This window comes from Osmia bicornis, chromosome 7 (genome assembly GCF_907164935.1).
Source record: "Osmia bicornis bicornis chromosome 7, iOsmBic2.1, whole genome shotgun sequence".
NCBI classification, from domain to species: Eukaryota; Metazoa; Arthropoda; class Insecta; order Hymenoptera; family Megachilidae; genus Osmia; species Osmia bicornis.
This window is the reverse complement of record NC_060222.1, coordinates 2,645,923-2,662,501: the sequence shown is the minus strand read 5'-3', so window position 1 is coordinate 2,662,501 and position 16,579 is coordinate 2,645,923. Positions and strand designations below refer to the sequence as shown.

The 16,579-nt window shown below is 41.5% G+C and overlaps 2 protein-coding genes across 2 annotated transcripts; one reads left to right on the top strand and one right to left on the bottom strand.

Moving 5' to 3' along the window:
- Window positions 1-547: 547 nt before the first annotated feature.
- LOC114873451 lies at window positions 548-3,392 on the bottom strand. The gene is made up of 5 exons (XM_029181804.2): window positions 3,344-3,392; window positions 2,978-3,246; window positions 2,024-2,210; window positions 1,015-1,183; window positions 548-820 (listed from the first exon to the last, which is right to left on the bottom strand). Exons 2-5 carry the CDS (start codon window positions 3,095-3,097, stop codon window positions 667-669), a joined length of 630 nt encoding a protein of 209 aa, XP_029037637.1. The 5' UTR covers window positions 3,098-3,246; window positions 3,344-3,392; the 3' UTR covers window positions 548-666.
- A 4,543-nt stretch (window positions 3,393-7,935) lies between these two features.
- On the top strand, window positions 7,936-10,010 carry LOC114873798. The gene is made up of 5 exons (XM_029182502.1): window positions 7,936-7,961; window positions 8,073-8,202; window positions 8,339-8,529; window positions 8,819-8,926; window positions 9,875-10,010. Exons 1-5 carry the CDS (start codon window positions 7,936-7,938, stop codon window positions 10,008-10,010), a joined length of 591 nt encoding a protein of 196 aa, XP_029038335.1.
- Window positions 10,011-16,579: the final 6,569 nt, after the last annotated feature.

The window sequence follows — 16,579 nt, the reverse complement described above, 5'->3', positions numbered from 1 at the left end:
CTCCGCTCAGCTCGCCCTACACCCTCTATAAATTTCAACCGGAGTATTTTCTCTTTACGTGTACCTGTTATTGAACGAGAGAGAACTGCCAATAACGCCGGATAACTGCGTCACGTTTCGCCACCAGACCCCTGGTTTCACCCCCCCTCGCCGCTCTCTGCTTCCCCCTTTTTACTTCCACCCTCCAACGTAGCAACCACCCCTCTTCCCTTGATATTTCTAATATCCCACGACATCGGGACACATAAATTACTTCTTTGCCTTTTCGATACAACCCACCCCCTACGCCCCCCGTTTCGACCGCAGCTAACCCGATCGATTCTTCGTTTTGCTTCCTAACGCGCTCGGATCTCTCCTTCGGACTTCAGGCTTGATTAACTGCTCTAACGTGAGCGTCGAGGTTCTTCGAGTTCGAGGTTGATTAAGGGCGCTGTGAAAGTGTCTTATCTGTATTAATTGCCGGAGGAAATTCAACGTCAGTGGTTTGCAGGAAGGGATGTTTACAAGATTTGTATAATTAAAAAAAAAGATATATATGGATACTTTTACAAGACCTTGTCAAGTCGACTGGTAGGAAGGATCAATTAATTAAAGTAATCCATGGCTGGGATAACAACAGCAAAAGAATAATCCAGTCTTTCGTCGGAGCAACTGTTAATCAGATGATTATTCATGGAGCTCGGTGAAGTAGTCCAACAGGCTCTGAGAGCATTCCGGAAATAAATTGTCGCAAGAGCTAACTGCCTGTCGGCCCATAATTTCAGCCGCGTGATACACTCGATCAAAGTCATTCCTGAAAGGCTCGGACGTGCTGGACGGTCTGAAACGCGAACAAAGTTAAATCAGACAAGAAGTGACGTTTCAATGGTACGAAATATAAATTCACATCGAAGGTTGGATCAGAAATCAAACTACTCCGAGGATTAAACAAATGTTTTGTTAAGGTCGAATCGTAAAATTTTATAGTCTGTGTTCCTCTTTTCGTACGGTTCCAACTTTCGAATCGATACTCACGTGAGGAGAAGATGAATGAGCTGAGAGGTGAGGCCGTGAACACGGTTAAAAGGCACGGCGGAAGCCTCGCAGATAGCTCTCAAAAGGCAGGCCTTGCCGGATCGCGAATCACCGAGAACCGATTCGAGAATTTCGTAAATTTCCCATCTGTTAATGATCACTTCCTTCTCTGCAGACAGAAACTCTCCGTCAGGCTGATTTGGAAGGGAGAGAAAGGGTCGATCAACCCTTTGAACAGCCATCAGAAGCAAATTGTGTCTTAATTTCAGAGTGACACAATTTTATTTGTAAAATATTGTACGTTAGAGGGTGAATTCCTAAGTGGTTCGGTTTAATGAAGAAAAATTCAGAGCAATCGTTTGGAAACGTTTGCTGGTGTTCTTTGAATGAAACGTTATGGTTATTGAAATCGCTAAAGTATCCCCTTTTTAAGTAGACTTCCGGGAATTTTATGTATTGCGATAAAGGAGGATCAGTCTAGTGGCGGATCCAACGTAACAGTCCAATTCCTCTAAATCCGGACGAGCACCCCTTCGCCTTGAAAGTCAGACGAAGGAAGCTCAGTAGCTAGATAAGAAGAAGATCCTCTTTCTTTACATATTAATGAGGCTACCTTTGTTGCGTGTCATGTAACGTCGTCCACGAGCACGATGCTCTTTATTCCCATTCAATTTCATTAATCCCTTTCTTATCGATCTGAACGCGATCTAATTAACCCTCTGGTAAAATGCCAAAAAATTCAAATTGCAAAAATTAAGAACTCAGTATACAAATTGCAAAAATTAAGAACTCAGTATACAAATTGCAAAAATTAAAAAATTAGGGTCTGAAATGGAATAATTATGTTTCGAGTTGTATTAATTAAGAAATCAGGGTTCGAGTTGCATTAATTAGAGAATCAGGATCGAAATTGCAAAAGATGAAAGGGTAAAACGACAGGAAACGTATGTTTAACGGATAACGAATAATTTGGCGAGTGGATAGACAGGAAAAGAGAGAAATCACGTACCTTGATGATCCGGCGAGAGTTCGTCATTCTCGTCGACCTGGACACCGGGTCTGATCGATCTGTCATAGCGTACATATGAATCCGTCAAGTAGGAAGCGTTAGAGGGCAGGGCGTAATTAAATTTCACCACATATCCCATAATCAGGCTGACGTCGACTTCCATAGGTAAACCGAGGCCGAGGATTACCTGGAACGGTTTTCAAATACACGAAGGTGTCATCGATCGTTTATAATAACCGCCAATCGAATGGCAGGCTGGCTAGCGACTGACATTCGATCGGACCGAATTAGACCCCAGAAATAGGGGATACGAGGAAAATTCGAAGCTACGTGTATTCTGACAATTTCGGCTCATCTATCCGAGATATCGAAAATTCTACTATTGATCCTGATAAAATAATATTTCAAATTAATAAAAAAAAAAAAAGGAAAATTTATTATTTCACTTTTCTATTAGAAAAATGTATTAATTCTTTTTTCTAAAATTTGTATCTGATATAAAAAGTTTGCAGTTTACGGTGTTAGAATTTTCATAGGAATATTTAAAACCACGAGTAGTATTGGATTCTAATTGGACGTGACAAGGGTATCAAGTTATCAGAACGATATCATTATCACGTCGTGTCTTTTGTAACGTCATGTTTCTGTCCCTAGACAGTTACCACTCACGCTTCCTATCACCTTTGTTTAACACGTGCAGCAGGTTAAACAATTAGTGATCGATACCTAATTAGAACGAGCAGATAGAGCGAACCGATCATTCAACTGCTGACATTTCAACACTAGCCAGAAAAGGAAAATTTTTATATAAAATCCAATGAGAAATTCAATGAAACATCTTCTTATGTTAATCAAGTAACACTTTGTCACACTGAAAACACTTGACAGAATCAAATCTGTCCCTCTCCTGATAATTGTCAAACTTTTGTCACTGATTATCGATTTTTCCTCTACCTGTAGTTTAGTCGCTGCTATATTTCCAGGTTTCGGAAAGACCAGGTACCCGAAACACTCCAAAGGACATCGTTGAACGTGTCCCACGAACAGAAGTGAAAGGAGAAAAATGCTCCGCATGATGAACGTCCGAACAATGACAGGTGAATGTTTCTCGCACTGTTTCGTGGCTGAGAGATCAAGCAGCGAGGTGCGAGGACTCGTTAATAGGGGCAATTAGTTCGTTATCGCGAGTTAAGCGAATAATGAAGCAGCTTCGATCGCGGTTCCTGTTAACAACCAAGGCGTGTAAGCGTTAGTTAGACAGGTTGCATCGAAATTATACTCAAATTGCAGATCGCTCAAATTAATGAGCTTTCTACTCACGGTTCATCATTCTTGTGATCCAGTTTTTACAGCGTCATTCACCTCCCGGTCAACGATCCTGAAAATAAATAAATATTACTTAAATTTTCTTAATTTTAATTAAGAAGAATTTGATACCAAAATTTCCATTAAGCTTCTGACCAAGGTCCATTTAACTTCCATGTAAGATCCTAACTCCAAGTACCAGATTCTCCAAGAGCAGACACAAAACCCACCCCCGAACTATCCGTATACCGTAGATCGCAACTCGTGTACGATTCCGTGGGTCCTCTTAGCACATGAATGTCGTTGTTCCCTTGGCTTCTCTGAAATTGTATCGTCGTATTCGCTCGCAGCATTTGCATTATTTTCGTATTACGCCGGGTCTCGTTTATGCCAAAGCATCCGGCCACGGTCATAAATCCCCTTAACAACGAGCCACGTAGACGCCGGAGAGGAATATATCCTTCTTGAGTCAGCCGAGTACCCCGAGGGATTGATTCGAACTGGGACCGATATCCGCGAGAATTACCACGGATAAACGAATTGGGATAATGAGAGAGAAAGAGAGAAAGAGAAGAAAAAAAACCGCGCAGGTTATGAAAGGTGATTATCGAAGAACTGGTGGCGATCAAAGCGTTGGCTGTCTTCGAGGCTCGCCTTTTTCTCTCCCCCTCTCTGAATAGGCCCGGAAAGGAAGGAAAAAGGGGTGCTTGATTCTGAGCAGCTTACTCAGATATTGGTTGGCAGCCTCTCAAGGCTGAGGCTAGAAAAAGCGTACGTACGAAGAAAGAATCGGATTTGCGGATAAGAAACGTCGTACGGATCGAACCGTGCTTGTTATTGTGACCCTCCGTGAAACGGTGAGGGTAAAAAGGAAAATTATCTTGAAAAAAATTCTTCGAAAATCGAATGTAATTTCCAGCGAAAAGGATTCTCGAATTTATCGAAATAAAAATCTTTTGAATTATTAATACAATTACGTCCCTAAATTGCCAATTGCTCGGAATGGAATGTAGCTAGTTTTTCTTAGCGATTCGAAAGAATTTCAATTTCTCGCGCGGAATACAAACATCCTTGGATCCTTTTCGCAGGTACACATTTCGTCTGTCGGTAACTGCAGTTCATTCATCTTTCCTCGGGCCGATGAGCGCATTCAGGGGCGCAGCCACGAGGCCGGTCTATTTCAACGACAATTTATCTCCATCTGGACAGGAAGCTCGAAAAATAGTGCCTCACTTTCACCACGGAAATAGTTATTCTTCCCTTGAAACGCTGTAACGCGCGGTAAAGGCGAAAATTGTGTGTTCCACTGATCCGTGAACCGGGCCTTAAACTGGTCGAATTGAAACGATAAATTCCTCCGGACGCTCGTTCCTTTTCTTTTCGAGAAAATCGCGATCGAATTCTGTATTTAACTCGATGCTTTTAATTTCCCGTTTGACGGACAGAAGGGTGAAAGTTTACGAGCAATTCATTAAAGTTCGGTCACGGGGGTCGGTGTTGAAAAGAGCAGAGGGAAGCAGTTCATTGTGCATCGCGCGTTATTTCTGTTTAGAGGCGTGTACGGATCGTAATTTCGAGGCGGCGCCTTTGAACAGATTTTCCCGCGGTCCCTGAGGATGGACCGAGGGAACGTTACATCTCTATCATTAAAATTAGAATGGTCGACGCTCAGAGGAAATTACAGACCGCTGGGAACTTCCTACGTACCATTGAAACTCGACGAAAATCTAACAACTTGGCCGCGCGCGAAACGCGAACATGAAAATTCGGAAAAATTTCTGATGGTCACAATTTTATTTTATTCCCAACTTCTTCCCTTCTCTCTCTCTCTCTCTCTCTCTTTTATTTGAGTTAGAAAATAAATATAACTTTTGTTTTCTCATTATTTTATGCAAGTATTATTTAATGGAAAATATAATCCTTATTACAAATGATTATCAATGTTTCTATGTTCGAAACGGATAAGCTTCTTTGGAAAAAAAGCTTCGTGAATACTTGAAGAGGTAATAAATCCTCGTTGATATTCATCGACACGTAAGGAGCATCGAGCTCAATTATTCTCAAGGAAGAAGAAGGAGCAGATATTAATTCATGGGAGTTTTTTTTACGTGGATTATGTAAATCGAGGTTTCTCGCCGGCTCGGATATCGAGTATCCTTAAAATGTGCCAAATACCGCAAAGAATGTAACAAGCTGATTTAAAATTCTTGAAAAAGAACTCCGATAATTTACTTCCTCATTTACACGATGTCGAGAAGATAATCAAAGTTGAAATTAATAATTTAAAATAAGGGGAGGGGAATGTTTCTTCCAGTGAAATTTCAACTGAATTTTATTTCTACGTCGAACGAACGATATTAATAAAAAATAAGAGAAAATCAAAGAGCGTAATATCGTCATCGTTACAGTTAACAACTCACAGCTCGATAAATATTAGAGTGAAATTAAGAACATCTTCCATACGGGGGAGGTCTTCGACAAAGCACGAAAAAACGAGGAGTGATTTTTTTCCACGCGAATTCTTTCAACTCGTCGACGCATCGATGCAAATCTAGCTCTGAAATTACAATTTACAATCGGGTGTATAAATCGAGAAACGAATAATTTTTATTTCTGGAACATTATTCGTGCGCTCGTCGCGCTAGCAAAGGGATACATGGAATGACTTCGAAATCAAAAAAGGGAAAAGACACATCTACGTCTATCGTCTAACATTTTAAGATATCATACCAAATTTGAAAATTAAAATATTGATTCTGAATAAAATCAATTTGTCAAAATCACTGGTACAATTTTATAATCTTCTCACGGATTTATCTGGACGATATAATTTATTAACTTCCTGAGTAGTCTATAGAGGAAGTCTTTATGATACCAGCAATGGTTCCAACGAACTACACGCTACTGAAATGGTGAAACTTGCTCGAAGAAGAGAAGAAACGCGACATATTCTATCCCCGTAAAGAAGAAGTAACAGACGCATCTGCGGTGAATAGGCACTTCGTCCTAGGGAGGAAAAATGCTCTCCGACCTGTTTGTGAAAACGAGAAAGTGTCGCTATACGTCATACACGAACGGTCGATGCACGGAATAAACGTTCCTGGGAAGAAACAGCGAAAAAAAGGCAGCAAGGAAATAAAGAAATCTGAAAAATGCGAAGATTCGAAGGATTTTACAAATATGGGATCTTCTTGCAATCAGCCTTAAACGCAAAGAAGAAGAGAATTCATAGGAATTCGTGGGAGGAACATCTTCCAAAGGGGGGTTTGATATGAAAGTTTGACACTTTTCACCCGGAATCGTAGCAGATGGAATTTCATTCTCGTCGATTAATCGAGGGAAACGCTTTGAAACGATCCGGTTAGCGTGAAGGTTTCGAAGAGTCAGTCGGGAAAACTTCTCGACGCGTAACCGGCCGCCGTTTTGAAATGCAATTACGATCCTCCACGTCAGATATCCACCGAGGCTCCGGGTGGCGGTGATTAAAAAACTTCCTTGAAACGGGTGAAAAAGCTAGCGAGCCACAGGCTTGAAAACGGCCTCCTAGTCTAGCTTTGGCCCGTAGGTTAAACCGTGCGTACGCAAATGAACCCACTTAGCTCGGTAATTATTCTTCGTTTTTAAATTCCTTTTCTTCTTTTTCCTTTTTTCTCTCGCGTTTTACATCGATGCACACGAGTTCGAAAAGAGTAATGAAACACGCGATGCAACGAGTTAAGGAACAGAGAAATAGTCGTTCGACGATGGTCGTGTGATTTCAGAAAAAGGGGCAATTAACTTCCGTCCTCGTTGCGATTCGATAGAGCGCATTAAGTTTGCTTGTTGGATTACGGGGCGGAGGGACGATAACGACAGAGGAAAATCGCTTTTCTTTTCTTGCGCGTTTTTAATACCACCGTGGAACAAAGGAAATGCGGTTACATGTGAAAAATCAGACCCTTTCTATGCTTTGAATGCAGATGAGGTTTTTTTAACGCGACCCTTGGATGGCGAGCTAAAACAGCGACAATGTGATTTCTAAATTTTATATTATTTTGAAAATAAATTAAATCTAACATCCAGTGTCGCGTAGAAATGTTTTGTAATAAATTTTTTCCTACCACCCTGATATATGAAATTCTTCCATTTAATAAAATTTAAATTGCTCAATTTCGAAGTTGCACGACTGAGTCACGACTATGTTATTAACATATTTGAATAGGTTTCGAGTCAATTTAGAAGCGACACTGGTGGGTTGAACACGCAGCGTAGATGCCATCATGGTCAGAAGGGGTGTAAAACCGAGAGATAAATGGATTTCGCCCCTTTGGGCCTCGAACCTTGGCATTTTTCGTGGTAAACTAGATCCCCAGCCACTATACCAATTACGTCACATCGAAACAACTTTACACCATTCATATTTCAACCACATAACATCCTTCTTCTCATACGAGATTATTCGCATAATACGTGCCACTCCAATTCTTTATTTCTCCAACCCTATAATTTTCTAACTGTTTCTCCTCCCACCTGCTGTTCATTAATTAACACCTTCGAAGAACCGGTTCGCCGAACGAAGGTGAACCAGAGATGTCAGAGCTTCATTCGTATTTTCTCTTCGAGGCAACATGAGGAGTTATCGGGAAGAAGTTCTGTACGTTCTGTTAATTAGAATTTTTCAATTTTACACATCTAACGTTCTCTGTGTGTGCGATACCTTTTCTATTGAAATTTTCCGATATGATGGAAGGTGAACCTTTTGCAGACTTTTAATGGTCAGCCTGGCACTGACTGTCCAACAAGTCGCCTCGAAAATTGTGAATTCCGAATTCGCTGAAGTCCTGCATCGACCCATCAGAGATATTATGGCGTTTCCAGATGAAAGCACTTTTGCGGTAAGTACTGGTAATTTGTAGAAATATATCTGTTATAATTTTTGAATGGAAATCTTTCCTCGGGCCAAGTTATATCATAACTATTACCCAGCTTCGAACCTTTAATGGCAAAAGTGTTAAATTTTTTATTTCCCAGTTATTCTTCGCATTGGCGGTACCATTGGAGGATCCCTACAAATCGGTATCGATAGCAGACTTCTTCGAAGCCACTTACAATCTTCCAGTGAACGTAAGTGACCCATGGTTCGATGCTGAAGCAGGAAGACGAAAAAGGCGTAGCCTGAACAGAGAGACGCTTTATCAACTCGTGGAGAACAAATTTATCAAGTGAGTTTGATGTTGATTATCCCTGATGGAGCTTTTATCTTCCATTCTCCGGTACTCGCGAACCCTTTGACCTTAATGGTCGCATTTAGTGCTATTGTACCGAACGAGACGTTACACTTTCGTAACAGTCATTTGTGTATAGAGATTGTAGAAAACGGGAAAAGCTTGGTGTAGGTGAGCACGTAGGGTGACCCAGAAGTCATAGTAGGTCAGAAAGAGGACGGTCTTATTTTATTTTCCTTTTTTTCTTTTTTTTTTTTTTCACTTTGCTTCCTGACTTGCCGCACAGCTACGGATATCAGGGTCACGAATGTCTGCTGAGGGCCATTTGCGAAACTTCGGAGCATTCCTTGAGACATAACGGCCTCATCGGTGATATTCTGCACGTGATCTTCACGTAAGTTTCTTCATTAACTTTTACATTATCCTAATCCTTATCCGATAATAACCTCGCTAACTTGCTCTCCAACTCCATTCCCGTTCCCCTTAATTCGTTGAAATTCATTTCACTTCCCCGTTCGAGCGGACCTTTTTTTCATTCGCGCAGATAAACAGCTCTTTTAATTTTATAAGCTGTTTCATCGAATTTCGACCCTTTGAAAATTTTCATTTCACCTTCTAATCAGAAGTATACCGGGACGCGTCGAACAGGAGGTCATTGTTCTCCAGGAACGCAAACGCTAAAGGATTCAGCTGAAAATTTCGTTGGCGCGACCTCCTTTCGCGGGGCGAAAAAAAAGAAGGGAGACGGGCATATTTTTTTCGACCGGTCCAAGGCGGCGCAAATTGGAGTAGATACACAGACCGTGTAGAAAAGCAAATTTGGTTTAGCTTTCTCGCTTCTCACCCGCGTGCCAGCTCCTCTTCCCCCGCGCCCTTGTGCCAGTAGATGGATAAACTCTCGAGCCAGGGACGTATGAATAAAAAAGAGGGCCCGCAGGCGGCCGGTGACGCCACATTGTCGTTGTCCTCGCCGTCAACTACGTCTTCCTCGTCGCGAAAATTTCCCCGTAGCTACGATGTTGAAAATGAACGGATGGAAGCATTATTCCGCTAGCTTTTAGCCTCTCCTCGTTCGAATTGATTTCGCGTTCCTCTTTTTATACCAATTTGTCAAATAATTCGAGTATTTTTATTCGAACGTTCGTTTGGCAAGTCGTATGATTTCCGAAATATTTGACCGACGTTAAATTGGCCGGAAAGGAAGAATCGCGTGACGGCGATTTAATGGCCGTTCTTTAACGAGTCTCTCGACGTTACGCGATGCTCGTTACCGCACCGTGACACGGCAAGAAAAAGCTCCTTATTATCGTTCGGATGTATGTACGATGCACCTTGTTTTCAGACCGACAACCTCCCGACACGAGCCACTGCCGCAGGACATTCTTCAAGCTGAAGTGGTCGGACGTAATGGAAGCTGCTCGAACTACCAACCGCAATGTCCCGTGGGACTCTTCGACTTGATTGGAGTCTTTGGTTGAACTGTGAAAAACCATCGCTACCGTTCGATTCTAGGTGAACCGTTCGATTTTATGCCTCTACTTCCGGTCAGCTTACACCGGCTGTACGGACCTATGTACATCGAGTGCGCTCTGTTGATTGATCCTGCTAGCTGGCTGATAGCCATGAAGAGAGAGAGAATTTTATTTTGCGGAGATTTTTCGATCGACCGAAGTGTCATGTAAATTTTTTAATTAATTGTAGGAATAAAATTGCTTTGAGATACTTTGGAAATATGGTAAATTGCAAATTAGATGATTATCTAATTTTTAAATTAGAAGATATAAGGATATGTAAAAAAATTATTTCCTGATAAATTTTTACACCCTCTGCCCTTACACATTGGTAAGAGTAATTGTGGGGGGAGGAAAATAGAAGACGGTTAACGTGTTAATTACAGGAAAAGAAAGAAACATCTGTCGTAGAGACACAAGCTGCTGGTGCGACAATATGAGCGAATAAAAGTCGTTCGAGTAACAGTATCGCAGCTCCATGGCCGCAGTTTATGGTTCCCAAAGGGAAAAAGAAAGGCGAAGGGGAATGGAGGAGACTCAATGTTATCGAATTATCTACTAGGTTGCTGTTTATATACCTGCACGTAATTGCACGACCATCGTAAGTTCCAGGTGTTCCAGGAAAGGGCTGAATCGTCTTTCCTTCGTAAATTTAAAAAGTGTTCAAATTGAATCCTTTCGAATCTAACAAAGACAATTTCTATTTTCTGCATCGAACGAGAACAAATAAATTTGAAGAAAAACACCGAATTTCTTTCTCTATTTTCTGCATTGAACCAGTAAACAACAATTGACGCCTCGAGTACTCATTTACACCCTCGATAGGTAGAAGGAAAATGTAAAGCAACGAAAGGCATCCAGGAGGAAAAAAGGTTCTAGCCTCGATACGAAGTTCAGCAGGTTTTATGCCGAAACTTCGTAAAACCAGCTGAATTTTACACAAGCTATAGATGTAAAGTCCGCGTGAATTTCGACGATCATGGAAGTAAAGTTGGATATTTTACACGTTGCAACTACCGGGAACTTGTAACAAGTTTCATTAGAGATTCAAAGGTGAGAGTGCTTAAGTGCACCTACACGAGAGTTCTCGCTCTTCTCCTTCGATCTTTCAACTATATATATCTACATTGTAGATAATTTCGTTGTCAAATTACTTCGACACTTTGACACAACAATGCACTCGTTAGCTTAAAGTGAAAAAAGCTTGTGCTTTTTAGTAAACTGGTTGTAGATGAAAATATGAAAAATTAAGAAAGAAATATCGTAGGACTAAAGTGTGAATGATAGGTCCTGCAGGACGTTGAGTAATCTTTTAAAAAGTCATCTGTTCGGGAGGCCACGCTATAAATCAAATGTTTCAGATTGTCGAGATGTTACGAGTGGAAAACTTTACCTGAGAAAATCGGCTGACAAATCCCAGCCGCGCCGAATCTTAAAATGAATAAACCAACACCTGAAAAACGACACTCTCCTATTTCGTCCGCATCCTGAACCCTCTCGCGTATCCTGCGCAATCTACCCTTCTTATTTTTCAATTTAAAAATTTAACATTTGCAAATTCCTTTTAACAAAGAAATAATCCATGAGGGGCGTTAAAAATTTGTAGCCCAAGGTAAAATGGTGAAAGTATGAATTGAAAGAGTACCATTGTTTTTCCCTAGTCTAGAAGGGAAGAATGTCTCGAGGAACGATCGCACATTCTCCATTGTTTGGTCGGTTCCTATTTTCTTGCAATTCCACGGAAAATTTCCACATGGTTGACGACTTTCAATTGCCATGGCGGTGGAGCCAGGGTGATTTTAATCTCTGTGCAGGTGTGTCATCGGCGCGTGGAAAGTTCACGAGTCGAGTCCCGATTAATCAGCTCGTTGGCATGCAGCAACTCCACAGCGATTCAAGCTTGATCGGCTAATGAATTTCGAAATTGGCCTGTTAATCGATTTCCTTTACACGCCCTCCTCTATGGTGTGCATTATACATAGTGATCAGGCCGGGCAAGATTCGTTCGAGTGCTTCCAATTTACCACCCTCTATCATATTTTTCACTCATTTCTCTTTTAAATTGTTTCGAACGAGCCGCATTTAAACTTGGAATTTTAAGGAAATTCAAGGGTTTACAAGGGTGAAACGCTTAATGTAAAGCGTTCAGACGATTCGATAAGTTTTCAGCTTTCCCGAGTGGCGTCACGCTGCTGCCTAAATCGGCTCGCAACTTTCGCTCGGTGTACGAGTCGATTAAAGCTCGCGAAACCGAATTCGAAGCGGGAAACTTGGCACATTTTCTCCCTGAACATGAACGTTCGCTAATATTATTCCGACATCGCGATTTGAAGCGTGCGAAAACGCGTACCGTTGAATATGTATTAATCTCTGTATCTCTGACGGATTTAACCTCCGCTTAATCAATTTTCGTTCCGTACACCGTGTCTCCTTTGAGATACTTAATAATTTTTAAGGGTGCAAATAATTTCTGAGACGCCCTGTATAATAACCGGAGAATAAATAAAATTTGTCGTTCGAGCCACCGCGATCAATCTATCCAGAGGAAGATGATCCATCATCGAATCTGTTCCTGGTAAACGATGACGAGACAAATCGATGGCTCGCGGAACACATCGAACCAGAATTCAGCCACGTGGTCGGCCTGTTTTGTCCCCTGGATACACGCGTTTCCGCGCTTCGAACAGTAGGGGAGGAAAACAGTGACGAATGACGAAGAAAATGATTTACTGCATTATTAAATCGACCATCGAAATCGTATCGCCATCAAAATAAAAACTTATTAATTTAAATGCACCCCATGTTAAATTAAAATTTTCTTAATTTGCCGATTGTCCCAGACAAATGTCTTCCTCGAAGGACAATCACAAACACATGTGTCCACATCTATAGATCCTATCCCAGCAGGTATTACGGCCTCTAATTAATCGTCCTATCCAGGACCGTTCCCTCGGTGCAATTCATCTTATCAACCGCGAAGATTGATTAACGTTACACTTCACGATTTCGTTTCATCAGCCTTGTTCCCCTAACAAGCCAGCCCTTCGACAAGATCGAGTCCCCGGCGTCTTGACAGCGGTGATGACGTTTCAGAAAAGAAAAACGAGGCTCTTTTCCAACGGGAAAATCGTGGAAATGAATTTTCCATTAAATACTCGCCGGAGCAAGATATTTTAACAAAGTGTGGCTAGTCAAGGCTTTCTTTGATGTATCCGTAAACCTGACTCGGCAAAGAAGCAGCTCGAGTAGCTCGAGAAACTTTCCTCGGCGAATCTTTTTATTTCGATCGACCTTTGACTTCGAGCTAACACAGTCAACGTAGATTTCCCTTTGAAGCGTACGTTACTTCCGTATCCTGTTCCCCCTCGCTGAGTCGCGACCTTCTATTATCGTACTTTTGCGGTGCTGAACTTCCCCCGACATCTCGATCACTTTTTCGGTGGAAATTTTCTTCCCCGTAAGGAAAACTATTCTCCTAGGGAATTTTTAATCGAGGATTACCGTTTTTTATTTATTTTTTTTTAATATCACAGAAAGCGACTGAGAAGGTTTTTCGCTGTAATAAAATATTCGCGATAAAACTACCCCTCAAGGTATTAGTATGTTTTTCGTAAATGGAATTATGTAAAAGCTTGGAAGGTGGAAAACTGAAAGTATTAATTTGTAAAGCTAACGAACCCCTCGACGGTATGATTGAGTTCCCGATGTAATAAAAATCCACCCTGCCAATTGAAACAAAGAGTCTGCGAGCGGTAAGCGAGAAAGAATGCTGAAAACCTCTCAACAGATTCCCCCAACAGCCGCTCCTTTGTTAGTAATATATCCTTCCACTGGTAAGCGTTTATTAGAAGAGGAATTTACTTGTTCGTTGGTGGTTGCGTTCCTTCCCAAAGAACTTCCTTGCTCGTAGATATTAATAAAAGTATGAGAAACAAAAGAAGAAGAAGAAGAAGAAGAAAAAAGGAAGAAGGAGGAATCATGTAGAACGATAAATCTCAAAGTTCACCCGGGTATCTTTCTCGAACGAAAAGAAAAGGAAGGAAAAATGTTCGATGAATTGTTCCGTATCTAAAGGAAACTTTGATGTCTGTATAAACTTTTCCAACGAATTTTCAGAAAACAAATTTCCTTCTTCCGTTAGGAATCACTTTGTTCTGTAGCCAGTTCGACGAAAACTTGATCCGTGACAACGCGGTTGGAAAAATGAGATAGATAGATAGTTAGAGTGAGAGAAAGAGGGATAGTCTGGTCGATCGATCGAGGAAAGTTCGTTAACCAACGATTAAAATATTTATATGGACGAATCGAATTCGCGTCAGCCAGCATTAATTACTTTCCGCGAATTTCACCGAATAATCTGTCTGCGCGGTAATAGCCTTCCATTGATTCGGCTCTCGACGACCCCGCGGCAACCTGAAATTTGCATATCGACTGGAGAAATTTCGCATACAACCGGTGCCGAGAGTCTACGAACTCGCGAGCTAAGGATTCTTTGGTCCTCCGGGCTGAATTTATCGGGGAAATCACGGCCTTCTAAGACCGTGCCAAGAAGTCTGCAGCGAACACGGGTAAACGAGCAGGTATTGCGATTTTATGCAGTCTAAGACGCGTTAAAGGGCGTCGAATTCAATTTCCACTTCGCGCTTTTAAAACCTCTTTTAATTTCATCGATTTCATCCCAACGTATAATTTAAGAAAAAGAAAAGTAAATAAATAATGTTACGTTAGTAATTTTAAAATCAATTTAACACCCATCGTCTATCGTCTAAAGGGGTTGAAAGATGAAATGAGAATTAATCGGGGAATGTAATCAAGCTGAAACCAAGAACAAACCAATCGGATTCGGTTGTAGGCGTTTCAACTTCAAAGAGTTACAGGACATCGGAGTCACGGGTGTAACCGCTAAGCTGACGACCGGTGTATTCCGCAACGATGAGGCAATCTGATAGGATTCAAGTTCGGGTCAGGCTGAAAATAAAGCCGCCGCGGTCACGATTAAACCCTCTTGGTACGTTGATTACCAAACCGGACAGTTCCGGGAGGGTAGCGGTTGGCCGGAGTTTCTGGCCAACGAGAAACGAAAATCGATGCCAGACTCTGTTAGTTCATCTCACTCTTGATGCCTTTATTTTTCCACTCGATCAAACATCACCGGTTATACCGTTGATCCTTTATTTGTTATACAATTTATAAGAAGATATCGATCAAAGAGTAATGGTGTAACCACTTTTGCACCCCTCGTCGAGTCTTGATTCTCAATTTTTATTTTGAAACCGGGTGTTTCTATTTGAAATATAATTTATAAAGTCCAAGTCTATCAAACTACCAAAAGTACACCCTGGTACAATGGAAAATGTAGAAAGAAGCATCGCTGGAAACGATATTTCAATCTTCATCCCCCAATCATGGGGCTCTTTTTTTTTACAGTTTGCAAGGTAATCCGCATATCGTGGTGAACAGCGAATAGATTTCGTTTAGGGACGAGTTGTAAGTGAGGGTTGGCACGGCGATGAAAAGGGAAGGTAGAGGGACAAAGAGCCTCCGGGATGGTTGGGGTTGATTGTAGCCGGTCGAGCAGACCAGAGAGAAATTGCATTTCCCACCGCGTATATCTACGAGCCTTGCGTCATTTCGTTTAAACAAACCGCGTCCATCCACCGCTGCCAACGGCCATCCTTTCCACCCCGTTTCGTCTTTTTGCTAAACCACCCCCGTCGCTCCATCGTTCTACGAAACCACGAAACTTTCATTTGCCGGAACTCTGCTCTTCTGCCACGGACACTTTGATTACGATCCCGCAAACGATTTCTGACTGGCGAAAGCATCCTTTCCGTCTAGGGACATTTAGGGTGTGGCAATGAGCTTCTCGAAAGGATTACTCGTTCTAGGGGAAAGAAAGGATCTACTCTATTCCCTCGCAAACGTTTGAACGCTCGAACGTAACAGAGATTGCAATCTCGTTTAATTTTATTTCATTGTTTAATTATAAATTTACCGGTGACCATCTGTAGGAGGCAAGCTCGTTAAATGGACCAGCGATTATCTAAGAAGAAAGAAATAACGTGGAGCAATTTCAATTTTAATTTCGAACAGGAGACAAAGGAGAACGGAAAGTATTCGACGAAAGGTAATGTCCGTCTCATTTCGAAGCGAGTTCCGTGCCAATGATTGGAGTAAAAGTTTTCAAACACAAAGACAGAGGAAGCGGATCGCGAACCGGGAAAGTTAATCTACGACAAAATTACAATCCGGGAAGTTCACGGACGACAAAAGCGTCGCAATGGTCGTCGATGATTGCACGTTTGTTAGCATCCGTACATCGGAATGCAATTACCTTTTCGAATACCATAAGGGCACTTTTACTTTGAAAACCATTCATCAATTAATTTCTCATCGATCAGTTGATCGTTACGCGTATAAGAAAATTGTTACATGTAACAAAGTGGAACGTTAGAAGAGAGGAGGAGATCTTTGAGGAAGAATTATTGGCAATAAAGGGGAGCTTTAACTCGCTAACTGGAACCAACATCCATGAA